Source organism: Diuraphis noxia, unplaced genomic scaffold, assembly GCF_037042655.1.
Source record: "Diuraphis noxia isolate RWA-SAM2 unplaced genomic scaffold, SU_Dnox_SAM2 contig0003, whole genome shotgun sequence".
In the NCBI taxonomy this organism is placed as follows: Eukaryota; Metazoa; Arthropoda; class Insecta; order Hemiptera; family Aphididae; genus Diuraphis; species Diuraphis noxia.
The window spans coordinates 73,721,235-73,748,872 of record NW_028301713.1 but is presented as its reverse complement, the minus strand read 5'-3'; the positions used below and the strand labels follow the sequence as shown (position 1 = coordinate 73,748,872).

Here is a 27,638-nt window from a genome sequence, read left to right as displayed (position 1 = left end):
AGGTAACGTTCTACGCCGTCGGTCATTGGCGCGTCTGTGGCACACGAGTGGAGCGTCCCGGCATCGTAGTCGGACGCTTTTTGTTCAGTTTGTTGTTCTCGTTCACGTCGTGCGGGTGAAGGGAAATCGTTTCGTGGTGTCCGCGGCTGCCGTTACTCGTTTTCGTTTTCTGGATTTAAAAACACAATGGCGTCCTGCAGACGATAGGTACTTTTATATTTTGTGAGCGTTTGTTCTTTTTCTGAAATATACTTGGACACATTTTGTGACGATAGAAATATTGAATTAAGTGCGCCCGCCAACCGTTCGACTTTAATAGTTCGCCCGCCGTTTTCTCGTCGTCGGTCGTCCGGCTGGAGTGATAAGTGATTTTTTTCCGCTCTGACACCAGTTACTAAATAATATAATATTCTTGACGACCGAACGGATCGGTTGTCTTACACATTCTACCATTTGACTATGGAGGCGAGTTGTCCAAAAGCAGGTGTATCGTACTGTCCGACTTGTCGAAGGGCGCGATGCTAGTCTTGATGCACAATCATGTCGCGGTATGCTTGCTGCTGCTGCTGCTGCTGGTCCGGACCGCATTCGGATACTTGTTGGTGGTATCCGACACTGACTCACCGGGGTTGGTGCTGTTTGATGGTGGCATACCCTTCTACGACCGGCCGGCCAGACGGTATGTGTTGAACTCGGAGAAGAGCGGTGACTTTGTCTCTAAACTGTTGCGTGTCGACCACTACACTGGATCGGTTATACTTGAACGGCCTTTGGAATGCGACGGTTTCAAGTATCCAGATGTGTTTACGTTCTATGTGGACTCTACTTCAAATGACACGCTGGAATACATGTCCGTGCCTTTGAGAATGGTCATTAAGGGGTGCGAAAAAAATAGTAAGTCCTGCTCTGTTCTAGGTGACTAAGTATTTGCATATTTGTCTATAAAAGTATGTTGTATCTTATGAATTTAGTAATAGCTTAGGTACCTTTTTGAATTTGAAAAATTTGTCTAAAACTATATTCTTGAAAGTCTGTTATATTATCTTGAGGATAGCGTGCACAGTAATACTGATGAGTAAATAGTTTGTAGTTTATTCATTATTCACATTTATTATCATTATTGTTAATGTAAATACTTAATGACTGCATTCTGATGATTTATTTGTACGGATTGGGCTCGAAATTAGGTTAGTATAATTTGAAACCCAAAAAATGCAGAAGTAATAATTTGCCTAATCAAATATTCTAGCCTTTTAGAGGAAGTATCTATATTATAGTTCAGGCATCTTTGTTTGGGGGCAGGAGGAAGGCTTAAACATTTTCTTACTTTCTTCTCACACAATTAACACAAGTTTATACAAGTAAATAATTAGGCAGGCACCACCAATTTTCAATAATCATTTTTTTTTTATAAAAAAATAATTTTCAATGAATCAGTAGATCAGTGGTTGCTATAAACGAATGCTACAAACCTTGCTATATTGGCACATTTATTATTATTATTTTGTATGGCTTATAATATTGGCTGAAGTTTGCTACCTACTTTTCATATTCAATGGCTATTAACATTTTACCAGTTTAACTGAAATACATCTAACTTATATTAAAAATTGTGTCTTGTGGACTGTGGTGTAGTTAAGTATTTACATATTCAAACAGTTATTGGATAAAAATTATAAAATAATTTATGGAAAAAAAAATAATATTTTGTTAGTCAACTGTACTAAGAAACATTAAAAATTGGTTATTCATGTACTTTCTTATTTAACTGTAATTTTTTTTTTTTAATTCCAATCCTCAAAGTTAAAAAAAATATGAAATTGTTTAATAAAAATATCATAAAAATGTGAAATTTAATTTGTATATTACATAGGTATTTATTTATGATCAAAAACAAAACAAATTATGACATATGTTTAAATTAGGTAGGTACATTTGTGAGCATAAATGCTGTTTAGCTCCCAAGCGATTTTTTGGAATTTGTTGTCTTAAAAATGTGTGTTTTTGCATGCCTAATTTGATGATACTTTCAAAAAAAGCTGGTCAAACTTATTTTGGAAGTAATGGCCAAAAAACTTCAAAATATTCAGTTTTTTCCAAAATCATGTTTTTGAATTTAAAATACAAAATTTTTATTTAATTTTTATGATTTTTTTTTTAGAAATGCTTGTATTTTTATGCTCAACATTTTGATTAAATCAGAATTTGCCTTTCTTACTAAATTTTTATCTTATTGTTAATAAACCACATAAAACTGAATTATAAAGTTACGAGTAAAGTTATTTCAAACATTTGCAATTGTAATTAATTTACGCCTAACAACTTCATGATGTTAAAATTTTTTTTATTATATCAATAAGTTTGATGACCTTGTATGTCAGAAACACTTAAAAATAAAAAAATAAAAACATTTGCATTTTATTTGAGAAACTCAAAATTTAATTTTTTGACTTTTTTTATTCTAAGAGTAATAACATAAATAAGTTTTTGGAACTAAATTATATTTTTTAGTTTGGAAGAAATTGAAGAAATTGGTTAACACGTTTAGCTCCGCTAGTGTTTTCTTCGCAGAGCCTGCGTCACAATTACATACTTTTGACAAAAGTGACCCAAGTTATGTTACCAATGTCGAATACCCGTTGACAATGGCATTGAACGTGTTAAAAAAAATATGCCTCCTCGGGGGTATTTTTTTTTTATTATTATTTTTAATTTCTTATTATTTTAGTTTTATGTAGTTTATTAACAATAACATAAAAAGTAATTACCTATGATAGGCAAATTCTGATTTCACCAAAATGTTTATTATTGAGATAAGTATAAAATTTTATAATGGATAATATTTCATTATGTTCTGGTTTTATATTGGATTAATTCCTCATCACTCATCAGTATAGGATACCTTTTTTTTTTTTTTCCTTCTTGAAACTGGGAACGGGTGGGAACTGTTTAGCACAATACTGCCACCCGAACCCGTATCATTTATTCGCCCAGCATAGGATACCTATTCCACGACGTATTCCATGTTGAATTTCTTTGTTATCCAAAAGTTAAACATTTAAAGAAAATAAATTTCAAGTTTGGAAATTTTCGTTTTAGTTGAGGTTTAAGTGGTCAACTTCAAACAATTTTAGGTACAACATCTGATATAATAATCAAATTTGAAAAAAAAAATCATTCATCATTGTTATAATAATATATTTAATAAAACATAAAATTATAGGTATAGGTAAAATTAATTTTTTTTTTTATTTGAAAATATACAATCTATACCTGTTGGCATAATAAGTATATGTGTTCTGAGTATAATTTTAAATTACAGTAATGCATTAACATGTATAGAGAAATCATTCATTAATGACACTCATAGCTTGCAAATATAAAATAATTTAAAATAAAATAAAAAAATAAATTATAAAAAAATATTGTTTTTATTTTTAATTTATTTATTTTTTTTAGGGGAGGAGGCTTTAGGCTCTAGCATCCCTGTGTGTGCCACTGTTAGGTAAATGTAATATTTGAATAAGGTTGCCTTATTTTATTTTACTTAAACCAGAACCCCGACCAGAACAAACATTTTTTATATAATTTTTATGGAAAAAATCCTACTGTTCCTCCCAATCAATCAGTTTTAAAACACTATTTTTTTGTAACTAGAATACCATTCACAATGGTCAGCACATTATAATATACTTTTGAAATTTTAAGGCAAAAACTAACTTTTATGTTACAAAACGAAATGAGTTAGTGAAATAGTGACAAAATTATCATATATCATTACCAAACTGACTATAAAAATTATTGAGGGGAGCAGGAAAACAATGTTTATGTTCATATTCAGTATTAACTGTCATCACCACGTCAGCAAAATAATTTTTAAATAGATTTTTTCAGTCAATCAACTTGATTATTTTATTGTCAATCAAAACAATATTGTTTTCTTCTAGAAATGTTTAATTTAATATATAATAAAAAATTTTAACATGAATAATTGAGTTTGATTTGTGGATAATGACTGCCCCAGAACACTTTATTGGGACAACAGGACACTATATTCAAAACTGCTTTAAACTCAGGCAAAAAGGAACATATGGCAACCTTTTGGAACCTACCTAATACTTTAATTCTAAGGAATATAGCCAACAACTGCAGCCCTAACCTAACCGGTTGTTTTAAATTTGATATTTTTCTTGATCAAGATATTATTTTTACGCCATTTACATAGGCACAATTTCAATAAAAAAAAAAACAAACTAATGGTGCTAAACTTCTAAAGCTATGAATTTTCCCATTTTAATTTTTTTTTTTTTTTTTTGTCAGGAGAAGTTTTTGATACATAATACATCATACATTTGAGGGTGCTAATTTTAAAATTGGAGGTGCTAATATCCTATAATCCCCCTCCCCTATTTGTGCCTATGGCCATTTAAGTATTTAAAATTAATGTCTGAACTCGCGCTTGAATTGATTTTATAATCTAGAATATAATAAGTAAGGTAGGCACTTTTATCTTTGTTTAACTTTGATATTTGTGATGTTATACCTAGGTATAAATAATACATTGGTATAATTCATTTTTATAAAATATCCATCATAAAATCTAATAAAATATTAATGTATTTTCTTTTAGAAATAGACTCACTATTAAACACTCGTATTGAACTTGCCAAAAAATGGTCTAGCAAAACATTGGTCTCAGTGGTTTTATCAGTGTTGAAGTAAGTAAACAATTTTGTACTAAAAATTAACCTGTCATTATTAACTATATACATAATCTATAGTCTTAAATTTGGCACTGGTGTTTCAATGGACGAAGTGAATAAAAAATGTTGGCGGCAAAGTGAATTTGTTGCACCTCTTGGACCTTCTGTGATTCCTCAAAGTGTATATAATGACTGCAAAATACGGTATCTGGATATTAGTGACAATAGATTTAATATAGAGTCAAAAAGTGGCGATCTCGTGGTAGCTGAAAACTTTTGTTCGACGCTTGATCCAATGTCTATTATTGTTATGATTTCTTATGAATGTGATGTGAATAGTGAAATTGTATCACCTTCAGAACATTATATTAAGGTATTTTTTTTTAGTTAATAAATAAAGTTATTGTTTTTTTCTTTATTAATGTTTATTTACCAATATCTAGATGATTTTATGGCATAAACGAAGTTTAACTGAAACTGGACGTGTACGAAGAGAAGTAGAGATGGCTGATAGTGGACTACAGTTCGAAAGAAGTCTATATGTTGCTAGTGTAACTGAAGAACTTCCATCTGGTACAATTGTTTGTAGTGTTCATGCAAGAAGTATGCCTCCTAATAATAATCCAATTGAGTATCAGATGAGTCCAATTATCGATACCAGGTCACATGCAATGTTTACCATTGATTCGAATTCGGGTTTAGTCACAACATTGGTGTCATTAGATAGGTATGTAATCAGTTAATGTTATGTCATGTCATGTAATCAAATTTGTTGAACTGTTTTATACTTAATATGGTAGTTGTTTATCCTCAATAATTTTTTTGATGTAATAATGAATAAATTAACAATAATTTTTCACATCGATAATTTAAAAATTCCACGAAAAACTGTTTAAAATACTCAAATTTCATTTTTAAAAGCAAATGTAATAAAATTTGTTACAATCATATACATTTTATTTTTGGTTAGGTGGCTATGTATAGTCAAAAAATAAAACTTTTTTTAGTTAATTGTCTATATTCGTATGTTGTTTAAAACTAATATCTTACCAGTTCACTTCTTAATAAAAAAAAATCAAGTTTGATCTAATTCTTAATGCAATTTAATTATTTTTATAAAAATGAATGACTAGTAAAATGCTAGTTAGTACACCTAGCAATAATATTATAATTTAATTTTTTCAGAGAATTCATGGACGTTCATTATTTACGTGTAATTGCTATAGATACATCATCTCACCCATCTACAGCAACTACAACCCTTCAAGTAAATGTTGTGGATGCCAACGACCACTCACCAGTTTTTGAATCTGCTTCTGGCATGTATGAAGCTTCTGTGAGGGAATCTGTTTCTGTTGGAACTACAATTATTACCATACGAGCAACAGATTTAGACATTGGAATCAACTCTCAAGTATGGTTTAATAAATATAAATTAATAAGACTGATAAATATTTGTTTTCATTTAATTTTTTTTTTTCAGATTGAATATTCTATTGAAAGTATATCAGGAGGTGGAATAAACTCTAGTTCAGACGAAACTTTTGGAATTGATCTTCGCAGTGGTGTAGTTAGTGTAAGGCGAAATTTGGATAGGGAAGTATGTGAAGTTTACACAGTCATGGTTAAAGCAAGTGATCAAGCAGCACCACCATCACCAAGACGTTCAGCAATTGCTTCATTGGTAGTTAAAGTATTAGATGACAATGATAACTATCCACAATTTTCTGAACGGGCTTACACAGCTAATGTTCCTGAAGATCTTAATCCAAACCAAAGACCAGTTATCTCCACAATTAAGTAAGTTTCAGTTTTACACAATTAACTAACATAAAAATGTTCTAGTTTTAATATTTTTTAATTCCAGAAGTACTTATACTGACTGAATGGGAAAAGTGAATAGTATTTAGTGGTTTATAATATTACCTTGTTTTTATTTTTAGTTGAAATAGTTTTTCACAAACCGGGGAAAATTTATCTTTTGACTTATTAAATAACAATAAAAAAATTATTTTTGTAATAAAAATATAGAAACTGTTGTTTTACTTCATTTATTTACTAAGATGTACAATATAGTTCAAGAACTTATGAAAACACAAAGATGATAAATTATATTTTTAGTTTTGAAATCAAAAACAATCAGTTATACAAAAATATTCTTGAAGAATTATAGGTACATTTGTGGCATCATGGATATTAATTCTCTATAGACCATTTTGTCAATTTTGTTAATTAAAATTGATATCCCAAAAATGATTATGTTATAAATATGTTTGACTGTTGAAACTAAAAAAATAAGACGTTGTTGTGTAATCTGAGACTAACTGTCAACACATATTTAATATTCAAGATTTAGTTAGTATTTATCAAGATTTAAATAGTTGATGATATTTTTTTTAAATCTTGTTTAAAAAATGGTAAATTTTGATAATTACAATGAAAAATATTTCTTAAGCTTCCATTTAATATTTGAAAATATATTATAATTGTAGAGCTACTGATGCTGATCAGGGTTTGAATGCAGTTGTGAGATATGCTATAATTGGTGGTAATACACAAGGACAATTTTCTATTGATAGTCAAAATGGAGAAGTTTCATTAGTCAAATCATTAGACTATGAAGCAATGCGAAGTTACCGATTAATGATTAGAGCTCAAGGTATACACTTAATCTAAGAATAATAGTTTAAATTTATATTGTAATTAACATGTTGTTTTAACAGATGGTGGAAATCCAAGTCGTTCTAATACTACTCAACTACTAGTGAATGTAAAAGATGTTAATGATAATCCTCCTAGATTTTACACTTCACTTTTTCAAGAATCTGTATTAGAAAATGTTGCTGTTGGATATAGTATTGTAAGAGTGCAAGCATATGATGCAGATGAAGGAGAGAATGCTGCTTTAAAGTATCGCATTTTTCCAAGAGACTCTGAGGGTACCTTAGCCGAGAACTTACCGATTACCGTTGATGAAAAGAGTGGTTGGGTTTATACTACTCACCTATTAGATCGAGAAACTAATCCGAAATACCAGTTTCAAGTTGTGGCCGAAGATGGAGGTGATCCACCCAAATCAGCTACAGCTAGTGTTGTGGTTACCATTCAAGATGTTAATGACAATGAACCTATTTTCAATCCAAAACAATACGATGTTATAATTAGTGAAGACTCGCCTCCAGGAACGCCACTCACAACTGTCATGGCTACTGATCCAGATGAAAACCCAAGGTATAGTTATTGATGCTATTAGTAATTATTATCATGTCGAGTGCCTCAGTTGATGGATAATGGTGACATTACCCCCATAACCACATTTACACATTTACGTGCAGTAAACACTTAATTGGAATATCTATGGCTAATTCACTTGAATATCATGAATACATTTTCATTTTTATACGTAGAATCCTTTTTTCAACCGATATAGTCACGGAGTCAATTGGCTACTTGTATAACATGTGTCATATACTATGAGCCACTTATCAAACTAAGCTTTATTTATACTAAAAAGTTTTGTATTTTTTCATTATAACAGATTGCATTATGAAATAGTCAGTGGAAACTTGAGAGGAAGATTTGCAATTGCTACTCATAGTGGTAAAGGTTTAGTAACTATTGCTCAACCATTAGATTATAAACAAGAAAAGCGTTTTATTCTATCGGTAAGTATTTGATATTATAAGCTTAACTATTTGATAATATAGCATAGAAAAAATATAATTTGTGTATAGTAGGATTTTAATATAAAAAATTTACTTTTTCCATATTGACACAATGACAAGATTTCATTAACTTATTTGGCCCTTCAATATTTTTGGATAATTTTAAACTTCTCTTAAGAATAAGAAACAAACAATTAAAGATGATATGATGATAGATTTATTATTATATTATGAACTCTTACTTCCCCACAGCCATTGACTTGAAAATTTCCAATTTTTGTCATTTTAATTATATTATACATAAATATCAAAATATCTGTCAATCACTTTTTAACTAAACCTGTCTTCTGCCAATAGGTCTAATATATCTCTGTATCAAATTTTGTTGCGTTCAGTCCAGCTGTTTAGGAATGCATAAAAGACAGACTGATAGAAATCCATTTTTATATTTATATAGATAGATTCTATTATTGAATTATTAGTTGGAAATAAATAATATGATCATTTTAAATATTTTTATAGCACTTTTAAAGAAGAACTAGAAATGATTTTAAATCTATCTTTTGTTGATTTTTTTTTATTAAAATAATAGATAGGTATACCTATGTATTTTGAATAGTAAACGTGTAATGTATTTATATGTAATGTATAGTGTTAGGTATATTATAATATTTATTGTTTTAAAAATATAGGTAACAGCCACAGATTCAGGTGGCTTATCTGATACTGCTACAATTTATGTCAATGTTACTGATGCTAATAATTTTGCTCCAATCTTTGATAATGCACCATATACTGCTAGTATTTATGAAGATGCTCCAGTTGGCTCTACAGTTCTTGTTGTTTCTGCCACTGATGGCGATGTTGGTCAAAATGCTTTAGTAAGTAATTCAATAGTTCGAGAAATATTCTTACTTATGTGTTGTTTTATATATCATGCCTTTTTTAGATTACTTATTCTTTAGCAAGTGGCTATGGTGATGCTTCTGAGTTTACCATCAATGCTCAAAGTGGTGCTATTGTCACAACAAAAGCATTAGACCGTGAAGTACAAAGTGGATATTTACTCACAGTTACAGCTAGAGATGGCGGTAATCCTCCACTTTCAGATACCACTGATGTAGAGATTTCAATCACTGATATCAATGATAACGCGCCACAATTTTTCAATGCATCATATTATGGTTCAGTCTCTGAAGATGCTATTATTGGCACAAGTGTCCTTCAAGTAAAATTATTTTTTATTGTTACATGAATTGAATTAATATTTTGTGTTTAATGCATTTCAATTATATAGGTTAGTGCATCTGATGCAGATTCAGGTTTGAATGGTCGCATAAAATATGCTTTAGATGATGGTGTAGAAGCTTTTGTTATTGATCCCACTTCTGGAATTTTAAGAACTGCTGCTTCTTTAGATAGAGAAAGCATTCCTCAGTATAATATTCATGTATTTGCCATTGATAAAGGTTCACCATCCCTCTCCACAGCCGTAAGTTAATACAGTGTTAAGTATGAAACTATTGTTAAAATTTATAATTTTTTTATAGGTTCCTGTTACTATACGTATTGAAGATGTAAATGATTCTCCGCCAGTTTTTGAATCTGATAAATTAGTCATGTATATTCCTGAAAATTCACCAATTGGTTCTACCGTTGGGGAGCTGTATGCTAAAGACCCAGACGAAGGACTTAATGCAATTGTTCAGTATTCTATTATTGGTAATTTAAATATTCTCTGGGAATAATATATTATGCTATTTTTAAATTAATAATCATAAAGTACCAATATATTATTATTTAATAATAATAATAATATTTATATAATACAGGGTGTCCCGCGAGGATTTACCCATTGCAATATCTTACGAAATAATGGAGATATCAAAATTCTGGTTTTATAATAAGATACATACATAGGGATATGAACTACAAATTACAATTACTTCATTTTTAAATTTATTTTAATGTTTTCTAGTTTTTCTAGTTTTGAAGAAATAAAATATGATTATAAATTTATAACTATTAGGAACACGGAAAATATTCGGCCGGCTGTATGGGAATACGCGCGTCGCGGCGGTTCACATGTTTGATAACATTAGGGTATTAAATAATTCGCAATTTTTCTCGAAACTAAAAAAAATATTAAAAATCGGGAAATTAATGAAATAAAAATTTTGAAACGTCAATATTTAAAAAAATAAACTCAACAAAATGGCTATCTTAAATTTTTTTTAAAATTATTAGATAAAAAAATGTATTTTTTAACTTTTTTACCAAAACATTAAAATATGAAATAATTGTAGTTATTATCCCTGTGAGTCTTATTACAAAACCAGAATTTCGATATCACCATTATTTCGGGAGATATCGCAATGGGTAAATCCTCATGGGACACTCTGTATAGTAATTGATTGATGAAGTAGTTGATTTATTAATATAATAAGAGCACATAATTACATGCATTTAAATATATTGTAAATACAATAAAAATAATAATAATAATAATATTAAAATACGAAATACATACCTATTATATGTACAAAAAATAGTTAAATATGCAATTTTATTCATTTTATCTTACTTAATAGCTTAAGTGTTGTTTCGATCTTGTAAATGTACAACACAACAAAAGTATGTTGTACGAGACAACTATACTCTTTCTGTAATAATATTATTTCAAATAATTCACAACGCATGGGGAAGAACTTTATCTCTGCTGTTGCGTTTTTATTATTTGGATAACATAAATACATTTAAAGTTACCAGGTTGAGAACATAGGATGTTTTTTGTTTTTTTCATTTAATTATGAAAAAATATTGTTTTGTGCTATCTGCTATTATACTATGGCCATCATAAGAACGCGACCAAAATTTATCTAATCTGACCACTTTCACAATATAAGCCGCTGGTCACACGTAGCGAGTTGGGGAATTTACGGCGACTAGTTGATAGAGTGAGAGAAATATGGGAACGAAACTGCGGGGGAGTGTGTGTAATAGCCGAAAATATCAGCTAAAATATGTTCGACTATAATATTTGTCGGCTAAAATACAGTCGGCTGTAATAATTGTCTGATAAAATATTGTCGGTTGAAATATTTGTTGGCTATAATATTGTCGGTTAAAATTCTATTGGCTTTAATATTTTCGACTAAAATATAGCCAACTGCGGAGCTCGGTCATTTGGATGCGCCAACATGTAGCGTTCTTTGAGTGGCACTAGTATAGTAGTGTTGCAAACTCAAATATTATTAAATGCAAGTCAATTCTTGGATAGCCACCCACCTATCCATCCATCTACCTACCAACACACTCACAAGCCATCAATCAACAATTATTCTTGATCATTGAGCTTTTAACTCTCAAAAGTTATCCAATAAAAATGCAATAATGTATAATTTTTGAAAAATTAAATTAAATCCTCCATTAATATTGCAGACTATTTAAATTAACATTTAAAATATCTGAAACTAAATTCACAAGTTTATAGCTTTATAACTTGTCAGATGTTAGTGTAGTATTTAAAAAAAACAACAGTTAGTTTTAATCTGAGTTGTAATGCTTTTCATAACTATAAACAACAATGATATATTTCTCCAAATTTTCTGTAGTCATCAAAGTTCTTTTTTGTTATACAGTGTGTCATACATAATATTTTAACAAAATTCCCCTGAGAAGCAATGTCAGCAATTTTTTCTCTAGTTAAATTGATTTACCATAAATTTAAAATTTGTTAATCCATTTCAAACACATTAAGTACAAATGTTATCTGTAGTACTGTAGACTAAAATTCACAAAATACCAACACAGCCATTACAATTAATAAATAATATTCAATAAAATAAATAATGTGTAATATACTACAAATCATAGTATAATACATATTAGAAATGGATGACTGACGTCATGAATTGATGGCATGAACTGAACTCCAAGAAAAACTGACATTTCGCATACCAAAATATCAACAATTTTGGTTTCCAAAAAAAAAGAAATTAAATGTATAATAGATTAAACAAATTTGTTTTGTAGGTGGAGATGATGCTAGCAGTTTTTCTTTATTGAGAAGACCTGGACTTGATAAGGCTGAGTTATTAACTTCTGTTGAGCTAGACTATGAATCAAACAAAAAAAAATTTGAATTAGTAGTTAGAGCATCATCACCTCCATTACACTCTGATGCGCCATTGACAATTTACTTGACTGATGTAAACGACAATGCTCCTAGACTTTCTGATTTTCAAGTTATATTTAATAACTTTAAAGACTACTTTCCTACCGGAACATTCGGCCAAGTTCCTGCATTTGATGCTGATGTATCAGACAAGCTTATTTATCGAATAATCTCTGGAAATAATGCTAATCTAGTACAATTAAATGAATCAACTGGTATGCTAACCTTATCTTCACAGTTAAACACCAATGTACCTAAAATTGCTTCGATGGAAATATCGGTTACTGGTAAATAATTTTTACTTTATTCTGGTATCATTTGTACTTGTTTTATTTTAATGTTAATGCTTTTTAGATGGAGTCAATGAAATTAAAGCTACTATGACTCTAATAGTGCGATTGGTCACCGATGAAATGCTTTTTAACTCAGTAACTGTTCGATTAGCTGATATGACCAAAGAAGCATTTTTATCTCCTCTGTTGGAATTTTTTACATCTGGATTAGCAGCTATAATTCCATGTCCAAAAGAAAATATATATGTATTCAGTATACAAGACGATACAGATGTTGATGGACGAGTGCTCAATATTAGTTTTTCAGCAAAACAACCAGATGGTATTTTCTATTCTCCTCAATTTCTTCAAGAACGTGTTTATTTAAATCGAGGAATACTTACTCGTTTATCAACTGTACAGGTAATTTTTTTTGAACTTAAAATTTTATATTTAGAAACTAAAATAATATCAATAAATTATTAAAAAACTATTTCAGATTTTACCGTTTGAAGATAATTTATGTGTTCGAGAACCTTGTTTAAATTTTGAACTATGTTTAACAGTTTTAAAGTTCGGTAATGCTTCATCTTTCATTAGCAGTGATACTGTTTTGTTTAGACCAATTTATCCAGTTACCACATTTGCTTGCCAATGTCCTCATGGTTTTACTGGTAATACTTTGTCATGAATCTTTTTTGTGTAAATTTTAATGATTTATTTACTTTAGGGAGTCAAAAATATTACATGTGTGACACTGAAGTTGATTTATGCTTTTCTAATCCTTGCAAAAATGGAGGTCAATGCCGAAGCAAAGAAAGTGGATATTCTTGTATCTGCCCACATCGTTTTACTGGCGACAACTGTGAAATAAATTTGAATCATGATGAATGTAAACCAGGGATATGCCATTCAGGGGCCACGTGTACTCCATTAAAGAGCGGTGGATTTTTATGCGATGATTGTTCTCCAGCTGGCACTTTTGAACATTATGATGAAGTTTGCAGACTCCGTTCTAGAAGCTTTCCAAAATCATCGTTTTTGACTTTTCCATCGTTAAGACAAAGAAATCGGCTACATATTTCCTTAAAATTTTCCACATTAGAAGAATCTGGATTGTTATTATATAATGGTCGATACAACGAACGCCATGATTTTATTGCTTTAGAACTCATTGAAGGTGGCCGTGGGATGCAGTTTTCATTCTCTTTAGGATCTGAAGTTACTTATGTAATAGCTTATCCACCAACTAGTGTAGTAAATGATGGTCTTTGGCATTCTGTTTCAATTTCTTATATCAATCGAGTGAGTAATAAAATATTAAAAATTTGAAATATATACTTTAATAACTTTTACATAATGTTTAATTTTAAGAGTGCTACTCTGAGCTTAGATGATTGTGACGTACCATTGACTGTAAAATATGGGTCAAAACTTGGATATTCTTGTGCTAATATTTCGACTCAAGTTCTAGATAAAAGGTAATAATATCTAGTATTATTGAAATAATATATAACAATAATTTATTTTATTGTTTATTTTTAGGTGTGAAATATTAACAGAAAGTTGTCATCGTTTTTTGGATCTAACTGGCCCACTTCAAATTGGTGGACTACCTGTATTGCCAGACTCTACAAGCTTTCAAGTGAAAAGTAAAGACTTTATGGGATGTATTGCTGATGTATATATTGACTACAAACTTCTTGATTTGAATAGGTCTGTACTTAATATAGTTCAAAATACTAGTAAAATATTATTCATATTATATGGTTGTTTTAAATTGTGTATGATTTTAGTTTTGTAGCTGATAATGGTACCATCATTGGATGCCCAGAACGTAAGTCTTTGTGTGTTGAGAGTCCTTGTAAAAATGGTGGAAGTTGTACAGATCATTGGGGTACATATAAATGTGACTGTCCCAAATTGTGGGGAGGAAAAGACTGTAGTCATCGTAAGTAAAATATATGTTTTTTAAAGCAACTATAATTTTAATCTCTAAAATGCTTTAATATTAATGTATAAATTATGGTTGTTGTAGCCATACAGGCTCTTTGGCGTTTTTCGGGAGATGGAATTGTTGCGTTTAACCCATTATTGCGTACCATTCAATTTCCATGGTATACATCATTATCATTGAAAACTAAAAAAGCTAATTCTCCAGTAATGTCTGTGAATATAGGACAAAACACTACTGCTAGATTTTATGTTAGTAGTTTGTGTTATTTAATTTAATGAGTATTTTAACTTATCGATTTTATACATTTTTAGTTGGAAAGTGGTTTCATTGTTTATGTGGTTGATGGCCAAAAAGCTGTATTTAGCAGTGTGCAAATCAATGATGGTGATTGGCATAATTTGGAAGTTATTTGGCAGAATACAGGTGGTGTTAGATTTGTTTTAGATTACGGAATTCGTTCAGTTGTAAAAACTCTTAATGCCAAACTTCAAGGGCAATTTGTTGGAAAAATCCAGTTAGGTAACTTCAATGAAGACTTAACCGATATTGATGAAAATATGGGTTTCAAAGGCTGTATTAAAGTAAATAAGAATATTTTTTTTTTAACAATATTTTTATTATAATTAAAGGTATCAATAAAATAATCACTGTTATATTTAGGATGTACGAATTGGTCACAGCGGAGGAACTACTGTATTGGAAATACCTGAACTTATGATACGTGTCAGTGAAAATTGCGAACAAGATAACCCCTGCAATGGTAATAAATGTCCAAAGCATAGCGAGTGTATAGCTTCATGGCAAAACTATACATGCAAATGTCATACAGGTATTTATTGTAAAATCTATAAAATGTAATTTTATAGAATAGACTCTGATATTCATTTCTAAAAATACTATGATAACTGTTCTTAGGATTTGTGGGAATAGCTTGTGAAAGTGTGTGTGATACTAATCCTTGCGAAAACAATGCTCTGTGCATTGAAGACCGAAAAAGCCTTCGTGGTTATCGTTGTCAATGTAATTCGACTACATTTACTGGTATGTAATCATTAGTTAAGTGTTTTACTATTTTTAAAAATTGATTATTGACTTTTTTTAGGTGATTATTGTGAGCATGAACTTAAAGAGTCTTGCCCTGTTAGCTGGTGGGGGCATTATCGAGGAGTTTGTGGTCCTTGTAACTGTATGGTTGATAATGGTTATAACCCTCATTGTAATAAAACCACTGGTCAATGTTATTGCAAAGTAAGGTTTATTATTTAAAAAAAATTAATTATATTCTTTTAATTAACACTATTATGTTAAGCATTATATTTAATTAAATTTAGTTTTTTAATTGTAATTATGACTTATTTTTTTAGGACAATCATTACACTCCTTATGGTTCTGATAAATGTCTCGAATGTGGTTGTTACAATGTTGGTTCTTTTGATCGATCTTGTGATCAAATTACTGGCCAATGTAAGTGTCGTTCTGGTGTTACAGGTCGCAGGTGTGACCAATGTCCAAATTCCTATGCCGAAGTCACTTTAAATGGATGTGAAGGTAATTAAAAAAAATTCTATTAGACTCATTAGAGGATGCTGAAAGTGTTGTCTCTGTTTTAAAAATGTAGAACATAACAAAGACTGTTTTGTGCAGAATAGAACCACTCTAGGTGTGTTACTTAAGGCTCCAAATTGATATACAATACAATTAAGAACATTATCTGTAAAATATTTTATTTTTTTAATATCACAAAAAAAGTTCTTATTGTTTCAAAAACTATTATTTTTGTGTTTTTAAACTTGAATAACTTCTTTGTTGTTCAGATATCAATAAAATAAAAACCTTACCTTACAGCCAAAGTTCTCTTTTTCATGTGGTGAAAATTTCATTCTTAGTTATTACTGTAGCTTTCTCAGTTTTTTTCGATCAAAACAGTTGTAAGACAATTGTACATTTATAAGACGAATATAACACTTGGCGGGTGTAGCATTTTCTCAATACATAATGTATTCAAAAACTAAAATATTACAATCTATTTGTTTTAGTTATCTATGATGGCTGTCCAAAGAGTATGGCGGGTAATATTTGGTGGCCTAGAGCCAAATGGGGTGAACATGTAACTGAAAACTGCCCAGTTGGTTCTCAAGGCAAAGCCACACGCTTATGTCAAAATGCTTTAGATGGATGGCAATCTCCTGACACATTCAATTGCACTTCAAATTCATTTGTTGATCTACAGAGACTTGTAAGTATTAAGTCAATGAGAAAGTTTTTGATTTAATTTCATAAATTAACATTTTATCAATATACTTTCAAGATATAGTAATCCTTATATTATTTTTATTTACTTCTAGTTAAATGGATTACAAACAAAATCTATTAAGGTTACTACATTTGTCGCCATAAATGGAGCTAACAGTCTTCATAAAGCAGTCAACACTACTCAATTCTTGCACGGTTCTGATGTTCTCATTGGTCAACAACTTTTACAACATTTATTATCTCATGAAGGATCTTTGGCAGGGTTGAATTTGACACATAGTCAAGATAAAGATTATATATCGGTTAGTGCGGTTACTAATTTTTTTAAATTATATTTTTAGCTTTTTTCAATTTTACTAATCAAACATTTATTCCAGAATTTAGTTATGGCATCCAGTCGTTTGTTAGACTTAAGTGAAATTGATCATTGGGAACGCATAAACAGTGTAACATCACAGGGACCATTTAATTTAATGAATACAATAAATAACTATGTTGCTACCTTGTCAACAACTCAACATGATACTTATACAGATCCATTTGAAATAGTTACTCCTAATATTGGTATATATTTTAATTTAAAAATTTAATATTTTTTCAGTAAAATTATGTACCTTATATTTTATTTGGTATATTACTATATTATGCTATTGCTGCTAACCATAAAATTCTGAATTCAAATGCATAAATTTGATTATCATATTGAAGTACATAAAATAAGTTTTTAAAATTTTAGATCATTTTTTAATAGCAAATTTAAGATTGGCTCACTAAATCAATTAAAATAATAGATGTAGATAGCATATAAAGCTGGCACTAGTTATAATATTACATAATTATTAGTTAGAGTTTTATTTTATTTTACATTAATATTTATTTATTTTTTACAGCTATTGGTTTAGATTTAGTTTCAGCTGAGAGTCTATTTGGGTTTGAACCTGAACATGAACGACCAGATTTGTCTACTTCTGCTGTAACGGAAGAGAAAGTAAATTTACCCGACTCATCTATACTTCAACCAGCTATACAAGTATGTATTTACAACTATTTTGTTACATTTTATTCATTTTTAATATCAACTTTTGTTTCAATTCAGGTTTTGAGTCTAAAACCTGGTTCAGAAATATTGGGTTTAAAAAATATGGGTAGCCCTGTTGTTGTTTTGCCAAAATATAACAACTATCTTTTGGATTCTTCAAAGTTTGATAAACATACTCAAATAATGGTGCCAATCGATTTACTGGGTATTGAGCCAATAAAACATGGAATGACCACTACAAAAGGACAACTTTCTAAAAATGCAGCAGTTGTTGGTTATGCACAATATCGTACACTTGGAGCATTGTTACCATTACGTTACGATGACACTGTTTTAAAGAGATATTCTGTAGATCTCCAAGTGGGTTCACCAGTTATGTCATTTGTTGCAACACTGAATCACAATAATCCAAAAAGTTTGTTTATATATATACAATATACATTAAAAAAAAAAATTAATAATGTTGTTATTGCTAAATTTTAAATTCAATTAGGAAAACAAAGGCAAGTAAATGGCAAAGAAATTTCAGAGTTATCTGACATGGTGCCTTTGGATTCACCGATTCGTATAAAGATTTGGATCAATAAAGACCCAGTTACATTGAGATCCAATCCACAATGTGTACGGTGGTCAACATCTAGAGTGTAAGTTGTAATAATTAATTTATATATATAAAACATTTAAATGCTTAAATATTTTAACAATAAACCACAAATAGTCTCTAAGCATACAACTATAAATAATCGCTTTGTATCAAAAATTAAAATGTACTATTGTACTGCATTATAATTAGGTATATTAAACATAGGCCATTGGGTGTGGGGTGGTACGGTAGGGATTATTTTTGTATGTTTGGTTGTAGGTTTTTAAGTGGGTAGGGTTGTAAGTTGTAACACGTGTTTGTGTATGTGTAACCTAACGTCACCAAGCCACGTTAATTATATTATTTTGATGCTCAGTACATAACAAATATCATTATAGGTTTAAACATTATATATTATTTGGATAAAGGTTATACTAGGAATATAAACTGAAGGGTTTAAATAGGATTTATATATGTATATCTGTCTCTTTTTTAATTACTCTTCTACCATTTTAAGATACATGTTCAATAAATTAAGTGATAAACTCTAATATATTTGTTTTTAAAAATGTGTATTACTGATCAGACTCTTTAAGTTCTGCATTCTAATGTTACAACTTTTTCAAATGGAAAATATTATTAACATAGTTGAAATTAACATTTATGAGATTGTATTTTATTGTTTATTATTTTTTATATAGACCAAGCGGTGAATGGACTCGAGCTGGCTGCCATACAGAGTTGCCAGAAGACAATTGGTGGAAAAAAGATCCTATTTACATAAATTGTACATGTAATCAGCTGTCAACATATGCTGTCCTCACAGATGTAGTTGATGAACATGTAAATAATTATTTTTTTAATGATATATACTTTATATTCTGTATAACTTTTTATCTAACTGGTGAATTACTATTTTTTTTTTCAATAGTATATAATTGAATATTCAAATTTTGAACTATTCTCGATTTTTATATCGTTTGGATTAGCAATCATTGCTCTCATTGTGACATGCGTATTATTAGTTGCTGTACGTGCAGGAACCAATACTAGTTCTATATACTCTCATTTTGCCTTGTGTTTACTGCTCACTCAATGTGTGTATTTGGCTGCCACTCAAACTAGAGGAACTCTGTATACTTTTGAGGTATACCATATTTAATAACATAATATTTATGTATTTACTATTGGTGAATAATTTTAATATAATACATTTTTCTTTTTTTTTCTTTTAGATATGGTGTAAGTTTTGTTCAATAACTTTGCACTATTTGTGGTTAGCCACCATTGGTTGGTCTTTGGTAGCTTCACTTCATCTTTACCGAATGTTAACTGAACTAAGAGACGTAAATCATGGTCAAATGGGTTTCTACCATAGTATCGGTTATGTTTTGCCAGCCATCATAGTCAGTTTATCTGTTGGAGTGCGTATTAATCAATATGGGAATTACTATTTTTGTTGGTTGTCTGTTTATGAATCTGTTGTCTGGAGTTTAATTGGTCCCACCTGTCTTGCTGTGGCCATTACTGTAATTGTTCTACTCCTGTGTATCAGAGCAGCATTCACATTAAAAGATCATGTGCTTGGTTATGGAAATTTAAGGTAAAAATTTATTTTTAGATACAACTATGTCAATTACACTTACTTATAATTAAATACATTTTAGAAGTGTTTTGGTTGTACAAGTGATCTGTGTACCCATACTAGTTGGTGTTTGGTTGTTAGAAGTGGTTGTAGCATCAGAACGTGACACTCGGCTTACATACACATTGTGTGCTGCTGTTTGTTGTCAAGGTTGGCTTGTGTTAGCAGGTCTATGCTATTCTAATGCAAAGCTTCGATGCGGAATACATCATTGTGCATTACGGCTCATTGGCAAAGAAATACCAGAAAAAAATGAACCAGATTCTGGTATTGGTGCTATATCACCTCCAACTATTAGATCATCTTTGTCATATCGCAACACAGGAGTTACAACTTCAGATGGAATAAGAAGACCAATTGGTATATCTATGTCCAGTACTACTTCACGGTCTACTACAAAAACGAGTAGTAGCCCTTATAGGTATTTTAAAATTTTCTTTTTGTCAATATAATCCAGTTTCAGCAAATCATTAAAACAATTAAGATTAATTTTATGTATGTTTTCCTTCAGAAGCGATACTCAATTAAGGAACACATCAACAACAACAAGTAATTATGACCATTCAACATCAGACTTGCCATCTAGTTTTCACCGAACGCAACACACATCAGATTCAGATTCTGAAGGTTCAGGTGAAGGAAGAAGTTTAGACTTAGCTTCTTCTCATAGTAGCGATGAGGATGATTCTTCTCGTCATAGAGGCCGCAGAAGTAATGCTTCTTCAAATAGACCTCCTCCTTTCTTACCAAATATAAATGAAGATCCTGGATTGCCTCCTTCGCTCAATGTGATTACAAATTCACAATTGTTTCCTAATTTAAAACCTCTATATGCTCCACGATGGACTAGTCAACAATACCCAACAGGTAATATATATAAGAGTATAAAATATAATTTATGAAAATTATGGCCATATAATATAATATACCTGTTTTATAGTATAACATTGTAGCAATAAATAATTTAAAGTTTAATTATTTATTACTTCAACTTATCATCATTAATTTTCTTGGTGTACCTAATAGTTAAATATATATTTTTAACTGATTGTTAATTTATTGAATATTTAATATCATAAATGTAGTTTAATTATTATATTATATATATACATAAATATTCACTAATTAATATAAGATTACTATTTTAAATAGTTTAAATTTCTTATATGTTAATTAACATGTTTCAAAATATAAATTGTATGATATATTTATATTTAGTTCAAGAAGAAGACCATGCTGTTGGACGACATCGTTGGACAGGATCAACAATATCTGATCAAGACAATTCAGTGATAAATAATCGAATGTCTCTTGAACCACCACTGTTAAATAGTGAACATTTTGGTTATCATCACAAGAGCTCAACATTCAATTCTCTGGTTAAAACAGAATCTGATTGCGATGTAGATGATAAAGCAAGTCTTGGAGACAAATACTTGTTTCCTTATACTGGTAATTTTAAAAATATATATTATGCATTGTTACTTTAATAGTTTAAAATAATTAAAAATGGAAATTACTCATTGTTTTTGTGTACTTGTATAACTTTGTTGTAGCTGAAGAAGACCATTGTCACTCACCCTATCGAGATTTGTATGGTGATAATCGCAGAGGAAGCGACCTTTATGGTATTTCCATTCCACCACCTATGGTAAACCGGGGAAGTGAGAATGGATCATTACATAGTGTAGATAGTAGGTTTGTAACAGCTCGAGCTTACAATCAACCAGTATCACCTTCCACTCATGCTTCCACTTCTACTCTTAATTTACAATTAAGACACGGTTATACAAATGAGTATGGTATACAGGAAATACTAGAATCTGAGTAAGTCTAACACCTGATCCAAATAATTTTTAGTTTTTATTATTACTGTAATGCATAGATGTTAATTTGGTGTAGTGATATCTCAAGAGTCATGCTCACAATATTCACAGTATTCAACTGTATTTAATTGTTATAAAAATAACACTTGTTGACTACACCATTTTATATTAATTATTAATTATCAACTAATAGCATAATTATGTTTATTGCTCATCCTAACAAGTACACAACTCAGCTAATTTAGGCTTAATAATATTAACATAATGATTGATTTATAACGGTTATTTTCTTCTTTTGCATCGCTGCTATGGTGTTTGGAACTTACAGTGAAGAAGAGGTAAGTCTTTAAATATTTTACTCATCTCACGTTTACTTATGTAGTTATATCTTCTAACTTATAAGTTTCTACAGTATTAAATTATTAAAGATATTAATCGTTTCAAAATTATAATACTTTATTTTAGCATCAATTGTTGTAAAATTGTATTATTCTTTAAATTTTAAAAGAGTCATAAGTGAATATATCAGTTGTTGTCGCTCAAAAATGGTTTATCTAAGATTAGTAAAATTTACTTTTTTTTTATATATTTGTTAACTAAAAATTCTAAGGGTTATTAGATTGGTTAGTATATTTAAATATACTGGAAAATTTTGGAAAATATTTCATGTTGCTTGATAAATTATGAATTACTTTTTTATTAAGAATTAGACTGATCAAATACTTGACTTCTTAATCAGCTGTATCAGTTTATAACAATAATATCATATTTTGTTTAAGACTGTGTTTCATTCGCCAATCTTAAAAACAGACGATATTTTATATTTATTCAATCTTAACAATTGGCTTATGCAATAAATGACTATATTTCAGTATGCAGACTGATTGAAATTTCAAGTATATAGTGCAAGAATAACATTAGAATTAATTCCACTCAATACCTAATTATTTACTCTTGTTAGTTGTTAAAAAAAATCAAATATTTGACCTTTAACCAATTTTATGTTGTGTTACTAAAAAATTATATTTTTAAACATAATAAGATTATTCTTCCCATTATTGATATTAATATAAAAATAGCAACAAATGAATTATAATTTAACAGTTAATAGTTAAGATTTTAAACGATACAAATTTTAGACTTGTAATACATTTTTATTTTATTTTTTGAAATTATTTAAATATAATATATTATAATTTATTTTTTAATTATTCAAATAACTGTTTAAAACAAAATCTTGATACTTTCCTTACTATACTTCAGATATTTAATTATTATAAAATCATTCTAAATTGGTGTTTTTTATTTTTATTTTAGGAAAGATTCGAGTGAAACTCCAGTGTAACATGATTTGATATACAGTACAAATTCAACTAATTGTGGTGTCTTTCTTTTTTCCCTTTCAAACTTTAACATTTAATCCTGTATAATAAGTGTACACTTTCAGTAATTTAACATATTGATTTTTATTCCTTCCTTTTTTACTCCACATATTATAATATATATATTCTATGTAAAATAAATATGAATATATTTTGGTCTCAATTACTATATATATTTTTTTGTATTTAAGGTTTTTTTTAAATTATATAAATTAGTAATATTATATATACAGTATACCTAATATGTTATTTTTAATAAGAGTTTAGAGTTTAGACTAGCGTTTGCGATTGTTGTTGTAGTATTCTTTTGTTTTTAATCACATGAAAATCGATCAATTTTGTTAATATTATGATAATTAAATGTGACATAATATTATGTATTTCATAATAAACCTCTCGCAAATTCTAGTCATCGTAACACAGCCGCTCTGCAGGAACCAATCAGCCACGCTTCCACTGCCATGGACCTTGTACAGACAAACGTTGTATCATCTCACATATTATAAATATATAATTAATAGACACATATCTTTAAAAACATTCCAATCGACGTAACGTTGTTAACGAATGTGATTAATTTATTTTTATAGTCATATAGTTATTATATATATATTTATCTTTTAGTGCCATACTGTCCGAATTGGTCCAATCATTTGTGATACGTAGGCCTAAGTTTTATCTTTAATTTCCACGAAAATACATTCACTGAATGTTGATTATCACATTTTTTTTTATCATCAATCATCATATTTATATTTAAATTTTATAAAGATCGTGTAACATCGTGCTCAATATTAACATAGTTATGACCGTAATTTACGATATTTATACAAATATAGTATAGAAATTGTGATTTATTCCTATTTTTAAACTTAACATTCCAAAAGAGTTGTGATTTTTGTTTTATTTAGACGTATTGTGTAATAATATTTGTAAGTATGACGTATGTAAATAAAATATATTATATAGTTTTTTTCCATTCACGCGTGTGTGTATAAATTTTAAATTATATTTTTTCCATAATAATTATTGTTGTGCGTTTTTATTGATAAATTTTATGTTTGTAATCTGTGTGTCTCAGTGTCACACATTTAAGGTATAAAAATAATTTTTCTTTCCTTCCCCTTCTTTCCAAAAAAAAAACCAAATATATATATGTATATATAAATAAATTCTAAATTAAGCAATAAAAAACTAATTTTATGAAACAAATCATAAATCAGTTGTTTTGCAATATTAGCAGATAATGATTTCCGTTAGGTTAAAAATTAGAGTAAATTCACCTATTATGAAACTTGATGGTGATAAAATTATTTGTGTTAGAGTGTGGGTTTTTTACAATAACTTGGTTTTTAAGTGAGTTATGAGCATTTTTAATTTAGGTACGCATCTTTATACACGCATAATTTGCTACAAAATCGAACTATCGTAAAAATCCCACATTCAAACACAGATAATGTTTTGAACATCAAGTATCATAATAGTTCAATTTACTCTAATTTTTAAACTAACGAAGCTAAACATGATTTGCTGAGCGTAAATTAGCAATGTTATGCACTTGTGAGAGGGAGATAACAAATGGTTGTGTAGCGTCCTCTTAACTAATGGGTGCCTGTATGACTGTTATATATAAATGTCTAATCTCTCCTTCCCCTGATATAGATCATAGTTGCTAGTTGCGTGACTGAATTGAAAAAAAAATTAATATTTTTAATATTAAAATCTAATAAAAATCACTTTATCTATACTAGAAAAAAAATATGTGGAATACTTTTTTTGAAGTACTCCGAATATTTTAAAAGGTATTTTACCCAAATCTATATTATATGCACATTGCGTCATCAATAAATACGTCGTGTTTATTATAAACATTGAACGAAAATATTATATCTATTGTCGAATAATAAATATAATATACCTATTGGCTATTAGGATATTTCAGTATTACTTAAGTGGCTAGCTAGATATAGAATAATTTTTGTTATTTCTAATTAGATGCTCAACATATATTTATAAAAATACTTAACAATTTCGAAAAAGGTGTGAAAATTAAAAAAATCATGAACATCGTTAACCGAAGTTAAAATCTTTTGTCGCCCCCAAAAATTTGCAGTTTGGAACATTTGCTCCCCCCCTAAATGCGCCACTGGTGTTCCTTCAGCTTTTGTATGTGATGTCGAAGCCATTAATATATCCGGTCGTGATGTAGTTCATACATTTTGCACTTTTTGGCTGCATCTGCATTTGATTTTGATTTAGTACGATTTTTGTCTTACCTATCCTTAAAATATATCTAGCTAGCATTCTCGATATAATAGGTAAAGTACTGGTATAAGTACTGCATTCTGTGATGTGCCAATGTGGATGGTTTAGGTAAATACAATTAGATTGTTGGATAATTTTTGATTATATACCTAATATAGTAATAACTATGATTATAATTTGATAAACATGTGTAGGTATGTAAATCGATTCGTATTTATCAAAAAAATAAAAATTGGATACACAATTATCTAGCCATCTAGGCACTTTGATTTATATGACAATTATTTGTATTTTTTACAATTTAAAATGTAATTAAAAACTATTTTCACTAAATATTGAACAATAGGTATGTATAGGTATTACTATATATTTTTACAGGTTCAAAGTCACTTCTATCGAAAAAAAGCCACTCCCGAAAATCAAACAAATCTAAAAATGATTGGAAACTCCAATTTGTTTTAGGGATACGATTTAAAATGTTCGTTAGTTTGCAATCTTTATATATACTATTTAATATATCTACGTTAATGATTCTGTATTAAACATCAGAAAAATTTGTTTAATTTGCGTTACGATTTTATTTTTTTTTCGATTCTTATTGTTGCTCAAATACAATCAGAATATAAGAATATCAGGAATACGCATTGTATTGTTTTAAAAAAAATCATTAATAAGTAATTGATTCTCTTCAAAAGTGTAACTTATCATTTTGCGAAGTCCTTCGTCCGTCAGGAACCGAACCGCATTGGTTCAGTGGATTATTGTGGACTGGATTGGACTGGATTGGACTGAGCGCTTAGAACCGCGGCCTCACTGTTGGCAGAGTACCTATACCGATGATGTGTGTATTGCATGATACGAATAATTATTGTACATAGGTAAGTAACATAAAGAACACAGTGCCGGATTTCGATCAACTGCTGCTCCTCTATGGCTCTTTTAAATATGCCACTAGCGGGGTTAATTATTGTTTATTATAGTATACCTACGTTCTGTTTTCGACCATGGCAGTAACTAATAAGATTTTTACTAAATACATATAAAAATTACTAATTGGTTCATATATATATATATATATATATTGCCTAAAAAAAAACTCTTACCTTTACACATAATATATATGCCGTGCAAATAAGGGGACGGGACCGGGGGCTAAGCCCCATAAACTTTGTATAGCCCCACCACAAAAAAAAAACTACAAAATCCACATTGTAAAGTGTAAATCGTATTTGTGTAACACTATAACTCGTGCTATTGTATAAATATCGGTATTCACGAGATATTTTAAATAATAAAAAACCTATTGAGTATTGGTTATGATTTTGAACGAACTTAAAGTTATAGCCTATAGTTTGAATGTGTTTTGATTATACGCTTCAATTTAATAATTAACTTATGTAACACTAAAATAAAAAATAATTAATACGTATTAATAGGTACCTAGCTATAAATAATTAAACCACCCATAACCACAACAATGATATTAAAAATATTATTATATTTTCATCTTCAAAATAGAATACATTGTCTTGAACTTTTTTTTACTCTTTAGTGGTTCTTTATATTTACATAATAGTCCATAGATATTGATGTTAAACTATTTAGGTTAAATTGAAAGTACTCTTCAGTGAATTTTGAACATAGCATTATAGTAATTAGTCGTCAAGAGGTACAATAGATAATAGATAAATTCAATCAATAATGGGTAGGTAGGTAATATATATTTATATAGCTTATGCAACAAATCGCTATATTTCAACTAGGTATTTGATGTGATTCCCTTACAATATAATGACTTATATCAAGTCTTTTTTAAAACGTAGTTATATATTATGTTATCCTATATAGTCTTAACCCCCACTTGACTAGTA

The 27,638-nt window shown here is 29.2% G+C and overlaps 1 protein-coding gene across 3 annotated transcripts; it reads left to right on the top strand.

Annotated features, from left to right (window-relative positions):
* stan (Protocadherin-like wing polarity protein stan) lies at positions 1 to 24,528 on the top strand. Of its 3 annotated transcripts, XM_089221841.1 has the most exons (41): positions 2 to 894; positions 4,631 to 4,718; positions 4,782 to 5,076; positions 5,147 to 5,430; positions 5,889 to 6,117; positions 6,187 to 6,503; positions 7,196 to 7,362; positions 7,427 to 7,934; positions 8,242 to 8,368; positions 9,061 to 9,249; positions 9,318 to 9,596; positions 9,666 to 9,860; positions 9,919 to 10,090; positions 12,404 to 12,832; positions 12,900 to 13,240; positions 13,317 to 13,491; positions 13,548 to 14,122; positions 14,192 to 14,298; positions 14,363 to 14,533; positions 14,614 to 14,768; positions 14,856 to 15,022; positions 15,086 to 15,355; positions 15,435 to 15,603; positions 15,690 to 15,815; positions 15,877 to 16,022; positions 16,139 to 16,322; positions 16,811 to 17,010; positions 17,120 to 17,329; positions 17,405 to 17,591; positions 17,918 to 18,057; positions 18,124 to 18,481; positions 18,560 to 18,710; positions 19,351 to 19,492; positions 19,581 to 19,796; positions 19,885 to 20,252; positions 20,317 to 20,715; positions 20,806 to 21,161; positions 21,513 to 21,746; positions 21,851 to 22,121; positions 22,449 to 22,458; positions 23,438 to 24,528. In XM_089221841.1, exons 1-41 carry the CDS (start codon positions 519 to 521, stop codon positions 23,450 to 23,452), a joined length of 9,498 nt encoding a protein of 3,165 aa, XP_089077967.1. In that variant the 5' UTR covers positions 2 to 518; the 3' UTR covers positions 23,453 to 24,528. The 3 variants fall into 3 exon arrangements, with proteins under 3 accessions (XP_089077968.1, XP_089077967.1, XP_089077966.1); XM_089221842.1 differs by lacking the exon at positions 22,449 to 22,458 and having other exon boundaries at positions 1 to 894; positions 20,809 to 21,161; XM_089221840.1 differs by lacking the exon at positions 22,449 to 22,458.
* Positions 24,529 to 27,638: the final 3,110 nt, after the last annotated feature.

Excerpts from the sequence above, each read along its gene's own strand:
- stan (XM_089221840.1), top strand. The coding sequence starts at position 519 with ATGCTAGTCTTGATGCACAATCATGTCGCGGTATGCTTGCTGCTGCTG. Across the intron at positions 5,077-5,146 it reads CTTCAGAACATTATATTAAG|ATGATTTTATGGCATAAACG; the intron begins GTATTTTTTTTT and ends ACCAATATCTAG. Across the intron at positions 14,769-14,855 it reads AGGAAAAGACTGTAGTCATC|CCATACAGGCTCTTTGGCGT; the intron begins GTAAGTAAAATA and ends TGGTTGTTGTAG.